Source organism: Oculina patagonica, chromosome 3, assembly GCF_052425735.1.
Source record: "Oculina patagonica isolate OP01 chromosome 3, crgOcupat, whole genome shotgun sequence".
Taxonomy (NCBI): domain Eukaryota; kingdom Metazoa; phylum Cnidaria; class Anthozoa; order Scleractinia; family Oculinidae; genus Oculina; species Oculina patagonica.
In genome coordinates, this window is record NC_135760.1 from 111,103 (window position 1) to 136,185 (window position 25,083).

The following is a 25,083-nucleotide window of genomic DNA, read 5'->3' on the forward strand; positions in this document are numbered from 1 at the left end:
GTTCACTACGCCAGTAAGCAATTGTTCATTGGATAAATAAAGATGTACCAATTGCCAAGTTAGTAAAACTCTGTTGCCTGCCCCTCTCTAGGTTCGCGTTCTCGAGCTTGAAAGTCAGCTGACCAAAGAGCGTCAAAAACTGGGAGAGCTAAGAAAAGCACACTATCAACTGGCTGCAGTCGAGGAGGGCCTGGACGCCGAGTAGTAAGGTAAGGCAAATTGGCTCACACGTACTGCATGTAACATGCATGGTGTGTACCTTCGTCTTTCGGCTGACGTTCTACTTCAATCCTCAGGATCACAACAAGCGCCGCTTCTTCGAAAAACAGACTGGATGTGTCCATTTCATCCCGAGGGCCAAGCAAAAGGAGAAATGAAATTGAATGCCAGTTAAACTGAATCTCTGGACTGAAAAAAGCTGCTCGTTGCGTAATTTAGGAATGGAGTTACTGTTTCTACAACTGGAATTCAAACAGCCTTCCTTCACAGCCGTACCTTTTGGTTCGTCACACAATTGCTCATGAGATTGCGTGACTCAAGAGAACGGCCTTAAGGGAGACTGGGATCCAGATTGCTTTAACGTGGGTAGATGCAAGGCTTAAGATTTAAAGGCGAATGTCACTGAACTGAAAATGCCGATGATAAAACATCTTTGAACTGAAATAGCAAACAATAATATAATAAAATATAATAATTTTAGGTATACATGGTAATTCGACACAAGTAAATCGCACGATGCATTAATAGTATTTGAATATAGAAATATTGCTTTCTTAGTTATCACCCTAGAAACATTTGGTCGTGTCGGCTTTTCCTAGCTTTGTCACAGTTGTTGGCAATGTTAACGGAACTATATAGTCTTATAAGTAACATCTTGTCAATTAACGTTTTTATGGATGTTACCTTCTAATGCAGTTAAAATTCCCTGAAGTTGGAACGGCTGAAACGTCGGGAAAATACTTTGGAGCGATGTTTGATTTCGTTGACGTTCTTTAATCATCTCATTAGTGAAACCTTAATCGCGAATGGAATCTAGTTTGACAAACTTATAAAAGCGATAAATAAATAGAGACTACTATTCAGTAACTGTGGCCAATATGAGAAGACTATATCGATTATTGAAAAAGATATTTCCGTTTTGAGAAACTTAAAATTTACTGCAGACGTTTGTAAATGTTGCAACTATTAAACGCATTGTTTAAAACAGACTACCACCCGTTATCATTCAAACTTGGAACGATAACTTTTTAATGCTTTTTATCCTGTGAATTTCTGACTGGGAGATGTAAACAATGCAGTCAACAAAGATCGCCTATTTTGGGTATCCTTTATTCACTCATAAAAGCGTTGATATTTCCAAAACCATGATTTGGAGGCGTGGCTCTGCACAGGACGCCAGCTTTCATTTTAAATGTATTTGGCTGTGTAAAACAAATCTGTATGTCTTTCACTAGTCTGAAATGTCAGCCGTCCTCTCGTCCCAACCTCCCAACCATTTCAGACTAGTCCTTCACTAAGACATGGTCACACCTTTTATATTCAGAAATCCTTGTTCTAACATCTGCAGTCATAATTACGTGGATCATGGCCAAAGCGTCTGCTAAAAGGACGTTTGGTCCTCATTTTAAGAAATCTGCATTAGCTTTGTTAGTTAGGTATATAGTGATAGTAGGGAATTTTGACTTTTATTGCATGTAAACACAAGAAAATATTGTATAGATGAGATCATGCTATGAAAAATTAAAATAGTGATGTTAAATGCACACTGTTTGAATTGAATTGAAGTGGGAGCTCATTCATGCATAATTTTTTACTTCTCCCCCCTCCCCCCCCCCCCCCCCACACACACACACACACACACTTCCCTTCTGAAAAATTTTAACAAACTAAATTCGGAGACTGCAGATAACTGTATGCTGGGTAGAACTTTTTAGTTTACCGCCTTTCAATTCAAGACAAGAAAACAATCATTTTATTTTGGGGAATTGTAATTTCTTTATTTTTTATTGTCTACATAGTATTCTTGACATCTAAACAGTATTACTGTTGTCCTTTCCACTAAGGTCGTTGTGCTTCTCTTCAGGTTATTCTGCAAAGAAAGAAAACGGGGAAAATGATACCTTTACAGTACTTAATAAGTATGGGAAAATGTCAAAATCGAATAGAGCGGCTTTCGCTTGAGTGTCGAAAGCAATTTGCGTTTGCTTTGGTTTTGCATTTCTACGCTTGGTGATTGATTTAAAATCTCGCGTCACTTTGTTAGCCAATCAGATCAGAACTAAAACCAAAACCAATCGTGTCTCCCTTGCGCACGTTTTCCCGCGCTTCGTGCCGGCTTCCATTCTCCTACCTCGAGCCGTCCCTCGCGCAGGCGAAGAAGGCGGGAAAGGGAACGAAGACCCTGGGTACGAGGATGGCCGGCTTCATGTATTCGCTTAGAGTTTTGATTGGTTCATTGGATTGTTTGTGTCCTTTGTGATTGGCCAGAGTAATTAGAGCTAATAACTTTGCTTTTGCAAACTGAAAAGCGAAATAGTCTTAGGTGGAATTTTCATCCTCTATGCTCTTTGTGTTGTTCTTAAAACCCAAATGAAAGCTACTAACTAAAAATCCGAAGCCTTCGGCTTCGATCATGTGGAAACCAGTCCACCTAACATTTGACCGTTCCACGATGTTGCACACCCCTAGGAATAATTTTCGAATGTCTTTTGCTACCTCGTATTTTTGGAGTCTTTACCTATTCAAGAGACAAACACCGAATCATTCTACTCAGTAACTTGAGTAACATTAGCAAACGATTAGGGTCAAAATGGTTTATAGATGCGCTAGTCTCCAAAAGAACCCACAAAAGCAACCCTTTAATGCTTTTTGACAAAAATTCCCATTCAAACAACAGGGGGCCTAGCCTGTTAGCTACAGATTCGAGTCAAATTCATAAGAAAGCGCTATACGAAAAGCTACTCATAGTTTATTGACAACATCGTGACTGAATATTGACAGCTATATCTTACCTAAGAACCTGATCGCAAGATCTACATTGAACAAACTAAAACTTATCATTAGTACTGGTTGTTATAGTGTTTCACTCACCTGTCAGTTCCAGATATTTTAATCTGTACTGATCTGTTAAGCCACGAACAACTGGTTGTTTGATGAGCTTTCAGGCTGAGATTTCCCCGCGCGCAAGGTTGTCCTTTCTACTGTAGGGTCTTCTTCGCCTCGTTTATCCTCTTCGTCAGGTACATAACTTTGTTGCACCTTGAAGGCCGGCGTGTCTCTGAAATCTCTTTCCAGGTTTGGTCCATAATTGTAAGCTGACTTGTCAGCGTACGAATTGCTGCTAATGTACGCTCCTTGGCTCCACTTAATGCGAGTGCAAACCAGCAAAATGAAAACAGCGAAAAAATGAAAGCGTGTAGACATTTCTAACTTCTTTACGTTGAGGATCGATTTGAAATTGTTCAGGTGTAAGTTCAAATGATAGAATTACCTTGGCAGAGCATATATGTGGATTTTCAGTTTCCATTTTCTATCAATTTCACGTAGAGCCACATTCATGTCCTGTCACAGGTTAATATGAAAAACCCGCTAGGGACTTCAATTAAAAAAAAAGTACATTTTAAATATCCAACTAACCGTATAGAAAGAAGCTGCTTTAAATTTGTTCAAAGTTCTTCTATTTATGTGAATTCATGAGCAAAAAAAAAAACGGAAAAACGAAATGATTCCAATACTTTGGAAACTTATCTGAATTAATTTTACTTCTAAGTACAGTGTAGAGTGACAGCTGGCCGATCATCGACTGTTGTACTGAAATTTGAATTCAAAACTGTCGTTTGGAATTAATTGGACTGACTTGGTAGCAAAAATTAGAAAATAACTAGATATTTACCGGTGTTAATTGTTCTTTTCTGCAGTTACTACAGGACTAATTTCAAAACCCGGATCTTCAAACAGGGGGAATAAAGTTTTCTACCATTCTGGCATAAATCTAGAGTATTCCTTTAATGAAAATCCCACCCTCCAAATGAGCCAAATTGTATTACAAATTGCAGTATCTTCAGGAGAATTTAAAACAAAACTTATAAGGGAACTCCCTTGCGGTGACGTTATTTTCACCAATCCGACTCATTTGTAATAATTAGCCTGTGAACAGGCTCTCCTGCGAGGATGGCTCTTCTCGGCTCGCTTCGCTCGCCGATCAGATAAGGAGCCTATATACTCGCAGGCTAGTTAAAATATTCCCATCATTTTCAGTTAGGATGGCAATAAAATGAAGAAAATTATGGCAATCACTTAGGAGTTTATATTAACGACAATATTCTTGTGTAACTGTCCGCTATTCTTTTTTTTAACGCACCTGCAATACTGTGGGCTTAGCTAGACTGATAACAAAATAAATACCCCGCTTCCTCGACCACCCAACTGGATCCGATCACCGGGGCAACCGATCCGCTGACCTTCCACTCACACTAAGCTGCTTCAATATGCAGACGACACTACTGCTGTGTATCAAATTTAAACTCGGAAATGTTTATTTCAACAATTAAATTATTTAAAAATTATGCGGACTTGAAGTCAACAGTTCAAAAACAGAAGGTATGTGGATTGGGTCCAAAAAAAACGAAGAAAAGCCACTGGTATAGTGGCCATGACCCAAAAGCAGTGTATCCACGACAAACATACGAAAGAACTCCGGGAAACCGAGACCAATTTCCGAGTCTTCCAATGAAAGGAATCTCTACTCATCCCTAACTAGTCTATTGTCCTCCTACTCCAACCCCGGTAAGAAACAGTAAAATAACATAAGGAAGGAAGACAAGGACAAGGCCCAGCAAAGATGAAGGTGAGGTACAAAGGCGAGCACCCAGTCGATGGATGAAATGCCGACCTCCGCATTTCTAAATAGTGTCCAATAAAGTAGCAATCTCACTTGCTTTTTCCACGTGAGGAACGATGGCTCGTGCTTTCAGGGGTCGTGCGCTACAGTTTTCACCAAATTTTACCGGTAGTGTATTACCTTGATCCTCAAAGTAATTGTTGTGAATATCTTTTCTTCAGCCGATAGCGATTGAGCAGCGAAAAAATGAGAGGTCGCCGAGCCTGACTGCCGAAGGGGGGACGACGCGACAACGTGCCGTGGATGTACTCCGCGCGCGTTAACAGTCGAAGGGTGTTCACTGTCGGAAGAGTGCCCACCCGTGGGGGATGATGTTCTGCCTCAGGCCGGCGCCCACAAATGCGGATTACTTTCTGCCAGCCGAGCTCAGGGGAGAGGGGACCAGAGAGAGGAGAGGACGCGAAACAGTGTCAAACGCGGATGCGTGAAGGGAGCCGAGGGAGCGACGAGAGACTCGATGGTCGAGAGAGACCGAACGAGGAGAGAGAAGTGCGGACCCTGCACGTCTCGTGCTAGCAGCGAGACGAGACCCCACCCACGGGGCGCAGCCGAAGAGGAGATGGGGGAGCGGGAGCACGCGACCCGCGGAGCGAGGACGCCCGGCCCCCGGGGCCTGGGGGAATGTGTGCAGCCCCTACTTCCTCATTGTTTTGAAGAGATGACTTGCCTCTACTTCGGTAGTTGGGGGAATGGCGAAAGGACTGAAACAGAAGCGCGAGGGGAATCTTTTTGTATGAATAGAGAGAGAGAGAGAGAAGAAGCAAAAGCGGTAGGCAGCAACAATAACTGTATGTGGTGGATGAATAAAAAAAAAAAAAAAAAAAAAAAATCACACTTTTCATGTGCAAACAGGAGAAAGCTTTGAAAGCGATTAGGCTTAGTTTTTTTTTTGCCTCCTTTAGCAAGTAGCCGCGCTTAATTCAAAGCTTTGCAGCACGGAATGGTGTCAGAGCTGCTCCCACCGTATGAGGCAGATTCTGGCCCAGTGCTAAATCCCCCCCCCCCCCTCCTACATAGCGTAGTACCTTCCTACCACGAACGTAACACGTGTCTCGCCGAATACTTTCAGTTGAGATGTCGAAATTCGAGCTGTTTTGCAGAAAAAGAAGAGGCAAGAAAGGGGGGTGGGGGGGGGGTTGTACGGGGAGTCAGGTGAAAGAAACACTCTAAACCGTTTTGTACTCGTCCCCAGTTTTTTTCATTTCTATACGCATTCAATGCCCTTTTCTGCGGACAGGAGAGTGGCTGCGGAAAATATTGTAAGAACGCACGTCCATTACGAAAGCCGAGGAGGGACATCACATTTCAGACTTCAGACTTCAGACTTCAGACTTCAGACTTCGGACTTCGGACTTCAGACTTCAGACTTCAGACTTCAGACTTCAGACTTCAGACTTCCGCATACGCTTAATTTCCGCTGACCTCCGAGTTTTTGAGTTGTTAGATCAGGCAGATCCACTATTTAAAGTCAGATTCGCTATCTATAAAGTCGGATCCGGTTGTTAGTAATCGGTGTAACGGCAGAACGAGAATTGGCGTAACGAGATTTTTTTTTAATAACTTAATTAATTATTAACAAAATTACATTAATAAATTCCCACCTTGCAGACCTGCAGTATGGAGTTATATCTATGACAAAATTCTATGGAGGTATATCTATGACAAAATTCAATACTCAGTAGTTGAAATAAAATCATCGAAATCAGGAATGCATCAATCCAAAGTTGAATGGCAACAATCCGATTCAGCAAATAGCCATAATGCAAAAAGGCAAAACGCCAGAAGGCAAAACCCTAAAAGGCATCATACAAACAGTAGGAATCACGCTAATAGGCATAACGCAAACAGGCATCACGCAAGTAGGCAAAACGCAAAGAGGCATAACGCAAGTAGGCAAAACGCAAACAGGCATCACGCAAACAGGTATCACGCAAGTTGGCATCACGCAAACAGGCATCACGCAAAGCAAATATTTTTGGCGGGGATCGTTTTCTTGGGGAGCTTGGAAACGAGGCTTGATTTGGTAGCCGAGCCTTTTTTCACGATAGCGAAATTTTCGCAAAATATCCACTCAAACGTTTTGATAGTATCAGATATTTGTTTAGAATTGTCAAGCGATTCCAAAAATGTTTTTAGTTTTCTAGTTGACGAATTATCCGAACTTCTGCATACCATAAAACCGCTATGTTCGCGGCACTTGGAAAATGTTTGGCTCAGCCCGCTTATTTTTCGATGAGCTATGAAAACAAAACGAATCGAAATCCGCCAATCACAGCCCACTAGCATGACCATGTTAAAAACTTTGAAATTAATTTAAAAAACCGTTTGTATAATGAGCATTATCCGAGCATTTTAGTGCCTTTTTTGGAGGAGACCGAGCATTTTAGTGGGAAAAATGGAGCATTAACGTGGAGCATTTTAGTGGGGAAACAAAAGCATAATGTACAAAGGCCTACTCGGAGGTCGGCGGAAGTCTCTGAATTCTAAAGGCGGAAGTCTGAAGTCTGAAGTCCGAAGTCCGAAGTCCGAAGTCCGAAGTCCGAAGTCTGAAGTCTGAAGTCTGAAGTCTGAAGTCTGGAGTCTGAAGTTTGAAGTCTGAAATGTGATGTCCCTCCTCGGCTTTCGTACGTCCATACCCTTGACCAGTTCAAAGATTTCAAAAGGGAAGTCGAAATTAAGAAGCTGCTATGCTCATATTGCTTTAATGACACTTCCTCCGATCATAGATTAGTTTGGAACACTTAGCCGCAAATATCACTGGCATTTCATCAGTGACCTTTCATTAGCTCTGAGCGAATTATTCGGGCTGACATGTACGCTTGGATGTTACATTCTACCAGCTGTGTGAAATAATATCCATTTGGTTGTTTTTTTGGTCGTTTGGATATCAGAAAAAGGTAAGCACTTTGGCGTTAAACAGTAGAAAACTGTCCCGTTGAAATTATTCCACTGTCGGAGATTAATGATAAAAATATATAATTCAATTCAGATGGGCTTCTCTTACATTTCAATACTTCCTGGAATGTGGCTAAGTCAAGAAATAAACAAGTGAATGATTTCAGATAATTGACATGTAACGTAAGCCTCTTTGTTTTGCTAGCCGTTATGTCTGACAGTAATAATAAGATTGATTAATAATGATTTCAATTTTTTGCGAGAAAGTTCAGTCAGGTGATTTAAAACCGCGAAATTTAAATAGAAATGTTTCCTTAATGAAGAAGACGTAAACATCAATGAATGCAAGTAAAAATGTTTAAGTGATCCATCAAGAGACCAATAAGATTCAACCGAGAAATAACGATGACAGTCTGGTTTTGATTTGATGATTTGATGAACAGTGAGGTTGGGTGGGGAGAGGGGGGCGGGGGAGTTCGTGCAACCCCCAGGCCTCTTTCTTATCACGCCAACATCTTTATTCCATATTTGTGTTTTGTGTTCTTGGCTTTGTGACCCAGCTTTCTGATCTGACTGCCCTTTCTGTCTCCGCTTTCTGACTCGGCTACCGGAGCCGAAGTCCACTCGTCAAAGAGCGGAGAAAAGGGTCCTATTCTGAACTATGTGTACCACTTTCGGATTTGAGCCACGATGAAAACTTCCAGTCATGTTTTGCAGAGACAAAGCTCAGGCCTCACGAGTATCGCGTGACGTGTCACCTGCGCAATATACCCCCGGGCCAGGCCAGCAAAAACAAACACAGCTTTACGGGGAAGTGGGGAGGGGTGGGGAGAGTAGTCGCGGAGCGTAGACCGGCCTTTCTAGCTTTATCCCTGTTCCAATAAGAATGAGAAGAGTGAAGGAAGGGGGTGGGGGGGGGGGGGGTTATTATTACTGCAGAATGGGACGCAATCGCAAATGACAGCATTAAAATCCCCCCCGCGAAAAAGTGTTTGTGTCTGTATTGTCGGGGAGGGGAGGGGGTATGGTGTCCGCACCGAGGGGCACTTCAATATAATTTAGTACATTGGACTCATGCCAGATTTTTAGGGCATAAACACAAGCTAAAACAATTCACTGCAGACAACGAATCTACATACGAGACATTATAAAAGTTGTTTGCTTAATTACTAAAGATACTGATCGAAATGTGCTGTGGTTATTTTTGGAACAAAATCTGTCAGCGCCAAAGCCATCGTCGCAAAGATTTCTTAATGAAGAGAGATAGAATGATTGACAAATTCAAAGCTCAGTTAAGACCATGATTCCGAAATTTTTAATTTAGACAGGGCCTAATGGTTTTTTTTTTGTATTTTTTTCTTTCGATCCACACCCAGTAGTTAACAAAAGATACATTCAAAGAACGCTTCTGCCCGACCTTGAAGACCGGAAGACAGCTCTTTGCAATTACGTCGTTTAGCTTCTTAGCCGTACTTGTGAATATTTGTCACGCGATGAAACTTTTGGACTTCAGATTATTCAGTAATGCCAAATATTTCAATCCGGAAACCAGGTCGAGTTTATAGACGTCATATGGTTCTTTTCCCATTCAAATATTTTTCCGAAGACTCGGAGTGGGACAATATTCTCAAGTATTTTTCAGAATAATTAAACGAAAGGATTTAATTTTTTCTGGCGAAAGACGGCAATTCTTTTGTCTCATGTTTAATACCTGCCAATGTTTATTTTATGTTCGGCTCATTATAACCCACCACGCAACTCGTTATTATAATTATGTATTATTTGCGAAGCACTTTCAGTTTGCACATTCTAGAGTTTCCTTCAAAGACAACTTTGCGGTACGCTTGTGATTAAAGTTGTGAAAAAAAGCACGAGTAAAACCCAGCGCTGGTCCTGTTCTTCTCAGAAGTTTTCTTTAAAGAGGCTGTAATAAAAATAAACCCATCTCACATATTTCACACGTCTAATTATCATAACCTATTTGAGCACACAATAGGCGTCCATGCTTTCGCTTCACACTTGGTCGCCTAGCGTGAAATCAACATCTTCAGGTTAAAATATTCAGTGATAGCAAGTGGGTCGACTCATTTACCACCATTGTTTTGTTGAAAAACGCAACTGTTTGGCGCTTTAATAGACGCCATTTAATACAAAATCAGCTGCTAATCGCTCGTCGAAAGATTAACAAAATAACATAAACAAGACGCAAACGTGACAACGCGAAATGAACAAGGTTACGCGCCAAAAACGAAACGTGTCACGCGCTTGGCTCCAAATCGGTTGCTTTTCTCTTTTTTCGACCAATCATAAGTCACGCCGGTACAAAGCAACGTAATGAATATTCAAAGAGAGGGAAAACATGGTGGCCCATAGGTGAAGAGGAAAATTTTGCGATCCGTTTATACTTTTAATTTGGTGCGTTGGAGCTGCTTTACTTTGTTCGTTGTGTTGGCGCTTCAAGGTATTGTAGAAACCCTTTGAGTTGAACGTACGCTTGTTGTCTTTGAAGTGTCACCATGCTAACGTAAGCTCCCTTTATAATTTTATTTGCATGTGGAAATTTCTGGTCGTCGGATATGATGCCAAACCCAAGATTCGCCCGTGTGACAAGCACTCGTTCTTTTTTGGCTGAGCAGATGATGAAGATATTACCACATTACGCTGTTAGTTATGTCTAGGTCTTCTAGGCCAAGCACTCCGATACACGGCAGGCCGAGGTCGCGTTCTGGAACTCGAAGCCCGTCGAACGTTGCTGACAGAGCCGTGTGTAAAATTGCTGGTAAGCGCGCTGTTTGTGCATAATTTCATCCCTATTTTTAATGGACAATTAACTTAAATGGAAGAGTCTTATTTTTCCGCTTTTCTGCTATTGATTTGTTCAAGAAGCAACGCTGCTAACAAAACTGTACCAGTTGACCCTTTGCCAGTGTTCGTGTGTGTGTGTGCATGTGCTGGACGCCACGATACTTGTTTAATTTTGTTTTCTTCAAAGTTCCTCCTCAGCTCAATATTATAATTGAACAGGCAAAATCGTTAATATAAAGCGGCTATCTAACGCCTGTCTAGAGTGTACTTTTGGGTGCAAATATGTATAATTGCATCAAATTTATGGCAAGAAAATAACTTGACGTCTTAACTGTTATAAGAACTGTCTGTCATATTGCGTTATTTGTTATTGTTCTTGGCCATAATAACACGCACTTTCGATCGTTTAGAATCAAGACGGCCGACTGATAACTCGAATCGTGTCATTATTTCACTGTCAGCGCCTTTGTGATTTCCAGCATATCTTTGTCAAAACTTGTTTTGGTTTTATAAAATTAAAGTTCGCGTGAGTCATGACCAGATCCAAATTTGCGACAAGAAAATTGAGTTCACTCTTTAATACACGAAGCTCAGCTGATGTAGCTTAAGATAGCGAAAAGTTGATTATTAAACATATAATGATATTAGTCTAGAAATCAATCGAGAACCGTTCCGTTTGGTCTGGCATTTGCATAAAATTAAGAATTTATCGGACCGTATGATACCACATTGGAGGAGGTCACATCGAACATTGTTTTGTCCCCACACCCCAAAGAACGCTCTCATATTTCAGAAAATTATATTGGCCAAGATACGTCCGTTCAGATTCTGCTCTCGGTCACAGAACGCTCCAACATTTAATCACATCACGCACGCAGCCGAGACAGTGAGAGCAAAACAGTTCACACTTCTCTTGATCCTCGAGGGAGGCGGAATTTAAATTATCTTTGCATAAAAATCAACAACTCTCGAACTCTCACACGAAAATTTCCGCATCAATAATATGGTGGTATAAATGCTGGCGTGGTAGCTAGCCCTTGCAGCCCTCTCTCAGGCGGTTTTACAAATATCGATCAGAGCGATCAAAACAAGGCGGCGAACAAGAATTATTTCTTTTCAAGACTGGCAGTGAAATGACCTTGAGTTGCTCCATTATTCACTTACGGGTAATCTGACGTCTGGGTCATTTATTCGAGTGAAGATTCAAGGTAACAAATTAAAATGGCGGACCACGAGTTGAGGGAGGGAGAAGAAGAAGACGAAAATCATTATGAACTTATGATCGAGTTGAGGCGGAGCGAGCCAGGTAATTAGTATGTTCCATGTGTCTTGCTGCTAAGAAAGACGCTTGGTCTCGTGAAATGTACGCGTCTTGTTTCCGCGGCCCTGTGAATATTTGATGTACTTGTGATAGCATAGTGGTGGTCGAATTAACGGAATTAACATGTAAACTACTAGTTTTAAGCAGTTTAGAAGCATTGCTTCGTAAATGGGTGACCAATATAAACAGTGAAAATTAGTGAATGAAAATTTTCTTAGTTATGAAACAGTAGCTTTTAGTCTTGCATGGTGTTATGTTGTTTTTGAATGGATCAATACCAGAAGAAGTAAATACGCCCGTTATTTACAATTTTTACGTAAAAGAGAACAACTGAATCTCGTCGATTTAATTGTTGGCTATTTTAATAACTTAATATGGCGTTAACTTTGGTCTTCTCAATTTTTGTAGATCACAGAGATGCCGTTCAAAAAAAGACTTTTACCAAATGGGTCAACAACCATCTTCAGAAGGTAAGCTTGTCAATTTCAGTGATGTAATTACTGCAGGTTGTCAGTTTCAATGTACATTACGCGGAGGCTGCTAACGTTATCTACAGTTAATTTCCAAAAATTAATGTGGACATTTGTCACGTCTAAAGTCTGATAAGAGATCATATTTTACATTTAATTTGCCATGTCATTAAAGCTTTAGTAAGTTTATTTGTGGTTACACAATAATGTATCTGAATTCACTTCAGTACAATAAGCAAAGAGTGGAATCTATGCATTTTAAGTGTCTTCTATTGTTAAAGTTTTGCCAAATTTGCTGTGGGTCTTGGTGCTAAATTAAAGTCTTAAAACTTCAAGAAAAGCTTAAAAAAATGAGATTTTTTTTATTGAGTTTTCATATGTTCTGATCTTGAATTTACTACTGTAAACCTACATTTCAATATATTAGTTAAGCTCCCAAAATTTGCAGCCATAAGAATATTTATTAAAACCCGACGAACAAACATTTTGTAACAAAACAGGAACTTCTGGTATGTTATTCTGGTTTGTTTTTAAAAGGTGTTCCCCACATGAAATGCCAATTTGATCAGGCATGCGGGCCAAAACTAAAACCACATGTATTAAAATAATTTGGTTTGATTATCATACATCTTAATCCAGTATAAGACTTTTTCTTTATTTTTTAGTTCAGGTACAATAGCTTCTATTATTCTTTCCTTTCTTTCAAAAGCTCTTTATATTTTCTGTATTTTATTTAATTATCTATTATTTGTTATTATTTTCAAAATGTGTGGTTCCATAAAAATATCTGTACCCTCCTGGTGCAGGATCGCTGGAAATTCTGAGGGGGAAGGGGTCTTGACCAAAATTTTTTAAAGGGAAGCATGAAACCTAAACTGGAATTTCCAGAGGGGAGGAGGGGTAAAAACCCAAAAATCCTCTGTTTGGGGAGTATGATATTTTCTGGAACAACACAATCTGCCTTGTTACAGTGTTTTCTGTCATGGGTCCTTTGAATCAGGAGAGAGATATCTGTACTGTACCATAGTTCTTGTATGTAAAGTTGTCCAGATAAATTTATTTATTACCATCTTCTTTTTTAGGTTAATGTGCGAATTTTGGATCTTTATGAGGAACTTCGAGATGGAAATAACCTTTTACTACTATTAGAGCTTCTCTGCAAAACTAACTTGGTATGTGTTCTTTTGACAAAACCTTCGCTGATTGCGTCAGCTACGAGTTTCAACCGTCTGTCCTTGTTGACAATAAAAATTGGCCAATCAGCGCTCAAGAATTCCCTCAGTTATTGTAAAATATCTCTTAGTTACTTAATGCTGCAGATACTGCAATACGTTTCAGGGGTGTGAGTGTTATCTAAAGGAAATACTGGTAGTTAATATTTTGTCAGTGTTTCTATAGAGTTGTGTTTCCATGGCGTGCATTTCCTGTTCTCCCAGAATGCAATTTCTTATCAGCGTTACTCAATATCGTGGCTGTTAAAATACCTTAGAATCAAGCTTCAAGATCCCTTTTCATTACTTTTCAGCCAAGAGAAAGAGGCCAGCTACGTTTTCACAGACTTCAGAATGTCCAGACAGCATTGGAGTTTCTTCAGTCCCAGCAGGTATACACTGTACTATAGCTATACATTTTAGTTTACTGTGGTGAATCTATAAGTAAAGTACTTAAAAAATTATAATATTGAGTTGGATAATGTACTCTAGGTTATTATAAAGAACTCTACAATAACAAAGAAGTTATATTGTAACACTCAAAAGTAAGTTACCACCACAAGATGTGAATCGGGTCTCGTGAGGGGCCCTGGTTGAAAAAGGCACCTAGTCAAGTGAAGTTTAAGTGTCTTGCCTGAGAGCATAGCACAAGAACTAGCTGGGCTTGAAGGTGAGGGTTGTTTGGTGGGGGGGGGAAAGAGAAAAAACTGTGGATCATGAATCCTGACCAGTACATTTATCATTTGGCCACTGCACCTTCTAATTCCTGTATAGTACACAAACTGGATCTATTGCAACTTCCCCTAAGTGCTTCAGTGCTTACTCAGAACCTGATGTAATTTTTTTTGTTTCAGGTTAAACTTGTGAACATTCGAAGTGAAGACATTGTGGACGGCAGTCCCAAACTAACCCTTGGGTTAATATGGACAATTATCTTACACTACCAGGTCAGATAAAACGTTTTTAGAGTGGTACATGTGCTGTAAACTTAGAAAAAATGAGGTCTTGCCTCCTGAGACCCCCTTGTGCTTTATAGAAATACATGCAAGCCTCCAGCATCTTAGTTCCAAACTTTTGTATGACACAAATGTACATACATGTTTATACCCTTTTTGTATTTTCAAAGCCTTGCAGTGATGGGTGTCCCCCTTTGCAAGACCCCCACTTCATAAATGTGGATGTAGATGTCATGGTTTAAATTCATCTCTGGTTTAAAATTTTTCAAACCAGTTTGTGTTTTATTTTCCATTGTCTCAAATTCATTATCACAATCTGAAACAAAGGGAAATAAAATTTAAACTGATTTGAAAAATTTTGAACCAAAGATAAATTTAAACCACAACATAGACATGTAATGGACCTCCCCAACTTATTGTGGTTTTGAAATGTTAAAGAATGACGTAACATCTATCAACCTAAAAGACGCTGGTGGTATTCTTTTTGTACTTCAGATACTAAGGAGACTGTATGTTACATGTAATTTGACATTGGCTTATAGCAATTTAATTTGCAGCACATATATAGCTTGCAGGGGTGTGTTTAGCTATAAATAGCTCAAAATTTAGACTCAAAATTGAATCCAAAAGTAAGTGCTACTCTTTTCAAGCTGCAAATTATCCTCTAAAAACAAGTCTTCCCCAGCAGGGGTATTTTGTAGAATGCGGAATGATGGTGAAGGAACGGCGATAGTATAATGCCCTATCCAACAAATAAAAGCTGACCACAAGCAAACCGCCGACCATCATTCTGTGTTCTGCATTCTGCATTCTGCAAAATACCCCTACAGGTCAAATCCCCCCTCAAAAACACTCTCCCTGGCAACTAGTACACAGCAGTTGATTTTCGTATTGATGCAGCTCCGAGTTTTAAATACATTGCTAACCATTTACTTAAGGGGTTTCATGCAAAAGCTATTGCTTGAAAATATATTACATGGTTCCTTGTTACTGTATTTTGCAGATTTCAGAGGTGGAAGTTGTTGGAAAACAAGGACAAATGACAGCCAAAGATGCACTTCTTCTGTGGGCACAGAAAGTAACTCAGGGGTATGAATAAATTTTGATGTAAATTTGTATCAGACCTTTGTGTATAAATTTACATCTAAAACGCAAATCATAAAATATCCAGTCTGTGTTAATTTTTTTCTGGAAAGATTAATTCTCACTTTTCCTTATAATAGTCAGAAATCCAAATTCAAACAAGTTGAGATACTGTACTGACAATTAAGTGCTACCGACTGTAATTTTCGAGAAAAAAATTTCAAAACTGCAAATTCGCATTTCTTCATATTCAGTCAAAAGAAACCCTTTGGTGAACTATTTACGAAAATGACATTTAAAATTTTCAAAGGGTTTTTATATTTGAGAAAATCAGCAAAAGGTGAAATGCCGTTTTCGCGTCCCCGCCGCCATAAAATTTTGTCGAATTTTTGTGGGTATTCAAAACACTCGTATGGAAAGAAGGTTGAACGTATGAAATTTATCTTTGGCATGTATGCAGGGCATCCAATATACTACACAGAAACCTAAAAATATTGCAAAACGATGCAATTACAGATCTTTTTGAAAGCCCGAAAATTGGTATTTTGAGCACTTTGGCAAACACTTGAAACAAGGGTAACTTTGGTGGCAAAAATCGTGTCCTGGTACATCGAAATTTGGAATAAAAAATAGATCGGCGTCAAGTACTATTATGGTACTGTAACATATAAAAAATCCAGCCCGGGCAATTGAAAAACCACCCGTTGAGAGAAGTAAACGCATAGTGAATATTTCATGTATTGACTACAAAAATTGTCACGGTCACGCAACACTAGTACACACATTTCGATTGGATTTATTCAATGTGTTTTAGTTTTGCTCACTTTGGCTACAGTTTATGCTCGAATATAAAATCTATCTATCTTATGTATTATTTACTGTTTTGTATTCATATCAAAATTAATTTTAGAGGAGGGGATAATTGATCTGACCGCAAAAATACAAAGGTCAAGTGTCGTGTCATATTTTAATACATGTACCGACTTTGCCGCTCGCACTGTGTAACTCGCACTGTGAAAGAAATAAAACAATTCAAAGCGAAATGTCTTCACAAAGTAGTCTCGAAGCGTGTCATATTTTATCCTGGTGGTTCTGTTTCATTAAATTACTAACTATTTAACACTGGTAAAAGTTACTTTTAGTTCCGGCTGTATCGATTCTGTAAAGTTTTTCGAATACCTCAGTCTGTGTGTCAACAACATGAATTTTGCAAATACAGTATGTGTTCATAAACAAGATGATCTTATCGACAAGCGTATCTATAGGAGAACATCGAAAAATGAAGTAACTGTGTTCAACTGTTTGTATTTCCTTTTAAGAGTGCGGGTCCTCGACTTGATATTATACGCCAGAACTGATACATGTACATGTTTACCAAGAACTGCAAGAACTGGAATTAGATGTCTGTCTGAATGTCTGTTGATTTCCTGTTTAACAATAACAATAAAAAAAACACTCTTGGCTATAAAGCAAAAGATACTATACCACCAGCTTACCATACATGTCCAAACATAACAAGTAGCGATTCTCGGCTGGTTGAGCAACTGGAGCAAATACCAAACACATTCGAAAAGGCGATCTCCGCAGCCATTGTCAGCCGTCGTCACGCTCTCCACTGTTGCAAGGCTGCCTGCCTTTCTCTTGTTTGCAATTTTTACACAAGTTCTCTGCCTTTTTACCGCATTCACAACCAATCTCGACTCACTGTTTTTACCTCCAGACTCTTAAAATCAAATTCGATCCTTTGGAGAGCGAGGAAAGGGAAGGTTATATACGGGTGTTGGGGGGGGGGGGGGTAGGGGGTCAAGGTTTATTTTGTCATTGATCTTATTGTCCCACGAAGTGACTGACCAGATTACCAGAATTGCAGAAGTAATCGTTACCTTAAGGTTGCTATTTTTAGCGGCTACTAATTTTAGCGATTTTTCTGAGCAAGATTTAGCGACAATGTAATTTAGCGATTTTCAGATTTTTTTTTTTTAAAAAAGACAGCAGGCCCTAGAAAAAAAAAAATACCCAGTGTAAACCAGTATTTCATAAAGTAATAGCTAAGATGGAAGTAAATGTTCAGTAAAAGAACAGAATCACTTGACGGCATTGTCAGAAAGAACAATGTTACGATATCCATTTCTTAAAAGAGTTTTTGATGTCGACTATGATTAATTTATTTTCCTTTGGGGAGGTGGGAGGGGGGTACCAAAATTTAACGAGTATTAAATTTGAACAAGACTAATTTTAGCGAGTACTTAATTTAGCGATTTTCTTGCTACTCGCTAAAATCACTAAAATTAGGAGCCGTTGAAAGATTGCAACCTTGAGGTATGTTGTTCTGACATCACCCTGGGAACTAGCTAAGGGTTGACCCTAAGACTCCCACTGAGGTGGACAGGAATTCAGGAAGAGAGGTTTGACTTAAAAAACAACAGCGAAAAAAAACCTTGTAGTAGAGAGAAGAAAAGGACCAACCTTGCAGAAAATGATTGGTCGGAAATCATTTCCTGTCTCCACTTCTCAGTATTTAAAGGTTTGCCCCTTGCCTTTTAGGATATGTGGGACGATTAAATGCAGAGGGCCACACACCGTTAGGAAGACTTTGGCACAATTCTTTGTCGGATCTCACGTAGCTTGGAGATGCGTGTACTAGAACTCACTCGAGGTGTATAAAACAGTAATTTTAAATGCACGGCTAGTACGACGACACTTTGTATTGGACAATTTATTAGGAGCTAGCTTATGTGTACTAAACAGTGGCAGATCCAGACCTTTAGGAAGGTGGGGACCCCAATCGTGCTGACCTGAAATTAGCTCTTGAAGATGATTTTTCTTGGTCCCGTGGGCTTCGGTTTAGCCTAAAAATAATGTGGAGACCAGGGCCCAAGGGCTCCTCCCCTTGATCCGCCACTGCTTTTAATAGTTGCAGACGAAAGAAGAGCTTAACTTGGTCCCGATTCATGCAACTACATTCCTGGACAAGTTCTTGCAACAGGACCACATAAGGAGCCCTTTTCCTCACTTGTGGAACAGGAACAGCTAGTCGAAGTTCATTGCAAAAGAATTGTAGCTGCCACATTTTTTTCTTCGAAAGAGAGTTTGCCTAGACCATTTCCCACACAAGGGCCTGGTTTAAAAAAACAAATTCTGAAATCGCTAAATTAAATAGTCGCTAAATCTTGCTCAGAAAAATCGCTAAAATTAGTAGCCGCTAAAAATAGCAACCTTAAGGTAACGATTACTTCTGCAATTCTGGTAATCTGGTCAGTCACTTCGTGGGACAATAAGATCAATGACAAAATAAACCTTGACCCCATACCCCCCCCCCCCAACACCCGTATATAACCTTCCCTTTCCCCGCTATCCAAAGGATCGAATTTGATTTTAAGAGTCTGGAGGTAAAAAGAGTGAGTCGAGATTGGTTGTGAATGCGGTAAAAAGACAGAGAACTTGTGTAAAAATTACAAACGGGAGAAAGGCAGGCAGCCTTGGAACAGTGGAGAGCGTGACGACGGCTGACAACGGCTGCGGAGATCGCCTTTTCGAATGTGTTTGGTATTTGCTCCGTTGCTCAACCAGCCGAGAATCGTTACTTGTTATGTTTGGACATGTATGGTAAGCTGGTGGTATAGTATCTTTTGCTTTATAGCCAAGAGTGTTTTTTTTATTGTTATTGTTAAACAGGAAATCAACAGACATTCAGACAGACATCTAATTCCAGTTCATGCAGTTCTTGGTAAACATGTACATGTATCAGTTCTGGCGTATAATATCAAGTCGAGGACCCGCACTCTTAAAAGGAAATACAAACAGTTGAACACAGTTACTTCATTTTTCGATGTTCTCCTATAGATACACTTGTCGATAAGATCATCTTGTTTATGAACACATACTGTATTTGCAAAATTCATGTTGTTGACACACAGACTGATTAGGTATTCGAAAAACTTTACAGAATCGATACAGCCGGAACTAAAAGTAACTTTTACCAGTGTTAAATAGTTAGTAATTTAATGAAACAGAACCACTAGGATAAAATATGACACGCTTCGAGACTACTTTGTGAAGACATTTCGCTTTGAATTGTTTTATTTCTTTCCCAGTGCGAGTTACACAGTGCGAGCGGCAAAGTCGGTACATGTATTAAAATATGACACGAAACTTGACCTTTGTATTTTTGCGGTCAGATCAATTATCCCCTCCTCTAAAATTAATTTTGATATGAATACAAAACAGTAAATAAAACATAAGATAGATAGATTTTATATTCGAGCATAAACTGTAGCCAAAGTGAGCAAAACTAAAACACATTGAATAAATCCAATCGAAATGTGTTTACTAGTGTTGCGTGACCGTGACAATTTTTGAAGTCAATACATGAAATATTCACTATGCGTTTACTTCGCTCAACGGGTGGTTTTTCAATTGCCCGGGCTGGATTTTTTATATGTTACAGTACCATAATAGTACTTGACGTCGATCTATTTTTTATTCCAAATTTCGATGTACCAGGACACGATTTTTGCCACCAAAGTTACCCTTGTTTCAAGTGTTTACAAAAGTGCTCAAAATACCAATTTTCGGGCTTTCAGAAAGGTCTGTTTAATTGCATCGTTTTGCAATATTTTTAGGTTTCTGTGTAGTATATTGGATGCCCTGCATACCTGCCAAAGATAAATTTCATACGTTCAACCTTCTTTCCGTACGAGTGTTTTGAATACCCACAAAAATTCGACAAAATTTTATGGCGGCAGGGACGCGAAAACGGCATTTCACCTTTTGCCGATTTTCTCAAATATAAAAACCATTTGAAAATTTTAAATGTCATTTTCGTAAATAGTTCACCAAAGAGTTTCTTTTGACTGAATATGAAGAAATGCGAATTTGCAGTTTTGAAATTTTTTTCTTGAAAATTACAGTCGGTAGCACTTAAAATCTGGTTGTCTAAAACAACAAACGTTCTTGCAATGTGATTGGTTTTCATCACTGATTGTATAATTTAGTAGGCTTGGTTAATTAGCATGGTTATACCAAAATTTTTATAACATGTAAGTATAAGAGTACTGGATATGTCAATGTTTGGTTGAAGTTGGCAAGGTTTACTTTACAAGGCTGGTTGTTTGCCAAAGTAAGTTAAAAATATTAATAAATAATGAGAATCTTTTAATTAACAAAATTGACCTTTCCGCGCCGAGCACAAAAAGAGGACTGGGCATGAGTTTGAAAATAATACGTATTTCTTAGCTTGTTGATATTTTTTTTAATTGAATGGAAACAAGTTTTGAAAAGCTGTTAGCTATTAGAAATGTGATATCAGAGTGAGGTTTTGTTTTGTTTCAGGTACCCATCAGTTGCAGTTGGAAACTTTACATCGTCATGGAAAGATGGGCTAGCTTTCAATGCAATCATTCACAGATACAGGTAATTAAAGTGAAAGAAAGTCATTGAAAGTGATGTATCAACATATACATGTGTCAAACATACAAAAGAGTGTTTCATCATATTTTCAAACACCAATAAGAGAGTTGAAAATACAAAGCACAGCAGAATATATTTGACCACAACTCTCACAAGTGCTTGATATATGTCCTCAATCGAAACTAAAACTTGGGAGAAAAAAGAGAAATAAAATATTGTAAAAATCTATGCATTTTTACATCACATATCAAAACCACTGTCACGGTTCCATTTTGCCTTGTTCTGATTTCCTTTTGTGTGTTTGTTAATGGTACATTCAGCACACATCATGTTGGAAAGAAGAAACCTGTGCCTTTATAATTACATTAAATTGACAATATCTCTGCATCCAATGACAGGCCAGATCTTGTGGACTTTTCTAAACTGAATAAAGCAAGCCCTGAGCAAAATCTGGAGTACTCATTTCATGTGGCAGAGAAAGAACTTGGTGTTCCCAGGCTGTTAGATGTTGAAGGTAAAATATTTTAAGATGATCATCTATCATGACAACAGGTTCAACATTATCATGATGGTGACTTCATACAGTCGATTGCATCTACCTGTGAACGCACACGCTAAAAATATGTTTTCACGTGACGTTCTAACGTCTGCGTTTCAGGTGTCAAACTTTGAAGTAAAGCATACCGTAATGCGAACTTTTGTTCTCAAAATGCTCACCATAAACACTGAGCACGGCAAAATTTTACACTAGAAATGATTCAAGTGAACTTGTGTATGCATATAGACACAGATCAGCATCATCACGGGTAGATGCAATCGACAGTATCGAGTTTTGCTGAAAAAATAATTTAAAAAAATTGTGATCACCTACAGGTTTCAGTACACTGCACTGTAGATGTGAAGGCCCATCTACAGGCCTGTCTTGTGTATTGAAAGACACTTCACTTTTATAGCACCCCTTGATCTCCACCCGGGATTTTAAATAAGTACTGGCAAATTGTTTGGGCAACTAGAAAAATTGCCAGGGGTTATCCAACAATACAAAAACATCTTGAAGCTGTTTTGAGGCAGGTACTCAGTGAAGAAACTGAAGTGGGAGGGGCAGGGGAAGGTACAAAGAATCTTTTTAGGAAAAGCCACATTAAGTATGTAACTGGAGACTTTTGTATATGTTTTGTTTGACAATGTTTTGAATGGCAGCCTGAGGCTGTCTGCCTCAAAAAATTGTTGGACTATGCATTGAAAGCAATGTGCCCAGTAATAGCAAAACAAAATACTGACTTTTGTTATGTTGTTGTGGTAGACTTGGCTCACACAGACCATCCAGATGAAAAGTCAGTTATGACCTACGTTTCTTCATTGTACGAAATATTTCCAAAAGAGCCCACTGTACAAGAATCACTTCACGATAATGTAAGTAGATTATGAATAAACAAAACAAAAGAGATATTTTTTCCAAATTGTACAGCCAGTGCATCTGCAGTAACTGGTGGTTAGTGATTTTAAATTGCAGTCACAATTTTTTTTTATAATTCCTATAATTTATTTTGCAGGAAAAGCTTTTTAAGTTTGAGGAGTATTGCAACCTGGCAAAAGTGCTTGTTGTGGATATTAACCGAGTCATACAAAAACTGGAGAGACAGAGGTTCCCAAAGACTGTCCAGGGAATTAAGGTGGGTTGAAATGAGAAGAGATAGGATTGGATAGAAGTGATAGGTTCCCACTTAATAAACTGCAGTATAGCAGACAGACTACTTGCGAAAATTAATTGACTGGGTGTGTGATTAACAATTCGGGAAAAAAGGAGCCTTGACAAAAAAGGAGACAAATTAAGGCTAAAAGCTGTAGTTTTATTTTGAACCCTGGGTTATTGTACATCATATACCGGCTCCTTTATTTCCTAGTAGATGAAGTGTAGCAAAAATTGAGTCTGAGTATTATTGACCTTCCAAAATCATCCCAGTAGGCCTAACTATTATAAGCTTTTTAGTTTATTTTAGGCTGCCTTGTCACTTTTAAAAAATCATGTTATTTTAATATTGTTATTAACGCATAAAACAACAATATCATTTTTGTGTGTGGCAAATAAAAAATTGTGTTGTTTGTAACTGTATAATATTTTCCTTTAATTCATAACATCTTTAGGAGCTGATAGTTGATTTCAACCGTTATCGCATCAGTGAATTTCCTGACATGGAAGCCTCTAGACATTCTCTGAAAATGGTCTTCCGTGAGCTCCAGGTACAGCGAATATTCTTGTCTAGTGGTTTAGTAAAAAATACAACCTCTTCACTCCTTCTCCAACTAATACTCACAATACAGGGTTGTAGCTAAGGGCCGGCTGCCAGCTTATTTCACCAGCTGACAGAGAACTTAAATCCAGCTAAAATTTCACCTGAAAACAAAGACTTAGGTAAAGTTTTAGAGCTGCCAAGGCCAGAAAAGCCAGCTGTGCTTGTTGATGAGCCGGCTTAGCGTTTTCTTAGCTACATCCCTGGATACACAAACAAAATATTTTGCACTTTTCACTCTCAAAAAAAAAATATTTAATGACCTCTATGCTATTTTCACTTACCGTTGTTGTCAATCTCTGTCAAGTTAGTGTTTACTGGGTAGATCTATATAAAACTTTATTTGGACTTAATTTGGGCTTTTGGTTTTTGGGGTGGGGGGGGGGGGGTGGGTGGGTGCTTTATCAATATCATTTGGTTATAATTTGCAATGGTTGGTCGGTTATAAAGTAATATACTGGTAATAATATTGGAAACTGCAGATGAGTTTTGGTCACCACATTTATTTACTTTACATTTAAAGAATATTTTGTTATTGTTTAGAGACAGGTATCTGAAGTCAAAAATCTGCTTGATTACTCCAAACTTGTCTTCTTGTGAGGGCAGTGTTCTTTCTTGGAAAATTGCTACCGAGACAGCTGTGCAAAATCCAGTTTACCTTGAATAATAATAATAATAATAATAATAATAATAATAATAATAATAATAATAATAATAATAATAATAATAATAATAATAAATAAATAACGTTATGGCTTTATTGTCATTTGTTTGTTAGGCACTGTATGGCCCCATGGCAACCTGGCTTGAGTTTCCTTTTGAGTGTAGTCCCAGGGAATTAGAAGTGGTAAGAATTGTTAATGGCATGTACTGGACTATGTATAGTTATTTATGTGTTTATAGTCAAATTGGAAAGTAAGTGGATATTCCTTTATGGCTAAATTATATTATGTAAGATACAACTCCTAAAAATTACATAAAGGATGAGTTGTGACCCAAATGTTGCGAAACGCAAAACTGTGGGTAGAAAGTTAAGATGATTTGTGTGAAAAGTTGCTGGATTGCAAGCAAATTGCTCTCCAGCGACTTTTTTCATACAAACCTTTATAATAATTTCATCATGCGCATTCCATTTTATGGCAGCCATTTACTACTACCGTCTTTTGCAATGACTGACAAGGTCGCATGATAGGGTTCTGAAAAGTACCTTTTGCTGCTTGTGTGTGTGTGTGTGTTGTTTTTCAAATGTCTCGAGTTTAATATTATTGTTATTTTCCTTATAGTCATGGACAAAGCTTGTTGAGACCCAGGATAACTACAACAAGTCGCTGAGAATTGAACTTACCAGGTTAGTCACATTTTTCTGGGTAACACCATTTTAAGACCTGGCCAAACGGAGATGCAAGTGGACGCAAGTTTTCAACTTGCGTTTACTTGCGTCTCCGTTTGGCCAGGACTTGCGTGCACTTGCGTTGACTTGCGATGACTTGCGCTCACTTTGGTTGAGATCAAATTTGCACGCAAGTGAACTCAAGTTTTTCACCGTTTGGCCACCCAACGCAAGTCAACGCAAATTTTGTGCTTACTTCAAATAGTGAATTGCAGCGCGCGCAGTAGCATTTAAATGGCTTCTTTGATAACTTGCGTGCACTTGTGAGTAAACTTGCGAGTCCGTTTGGCCACCCAACGCAAGTTTGTACGCAAGTTCGACTTGCGACTACTTGCGTCCACTTGCGTTACCG

At 38.9% G+C, this 25,083-nt stretch overlaps 2 protein-coding genes across 2 annotated transcripts in view; both read left to right on the plus strand.

Annotated features, from left to right (window-relative positions):
* Positions 1-1,763, plus strand: part of LOC144645965 (huntingtin-interacting protein 1-like) — a 31,283-nt gene extending 29,520 nt beyond the window's left edge. The window contains exons 43-44 of the mRNA XM_078505475.1: positions 92-209; positions 297-1,763. Coding sequence (XP_078361601.1) covers positions 92-205 — 114 coding nt within the window. The 3' untranslated portion in view covers positions 206-209; positions 297-1,763. The remainder of the gene's footprint in view (positions 1-91; positions 210-296) is intronic.
* An 8,371-nt stretch (positions 1,764-10,134) lies between these two features.
* LOC144645973 (uncharacterized) overlaps positions 10,135-25,083 on the plus strand; it is a 140,293-nt gene continuing 125,344 nt past the window's right edge. Inside the window, 14 exon segments of the mRNA XM_078505487.1 lie at positions 10,135-10,256; positions 10,389-10,574; positions 12,330-12,391; positions 13,474-13,563; positions 13,917-13,994; positions 14,457-14,549; positions 15,562-15,647; positions 20,973-21,053; positions 21,449-21,564; positions 22,354-22,463; positions 22,604-22,723; positions 23,196-23,291; positions 24,120-24,188; positions 24,625-24,689. Coding sequence (XP_078361613.1) covers positions 10,466-10,574; positions 12,330-12,391; positions 13,474-13,563; positions 13,917-13,994; positions 14,457-14,549; positions 15,562-15,647; positions 20,973-21,053; positions 21,449-21,564; positions 22,354-22,463; positions 22,604-22,723; positions 23,196-23,291; positions 24,120-24,188; positions 24,625-24,689 — 1,175 coding nt within the window. The 5' untranslated portion in view covers positions 10,135-10,256; positions 10,389-10,465.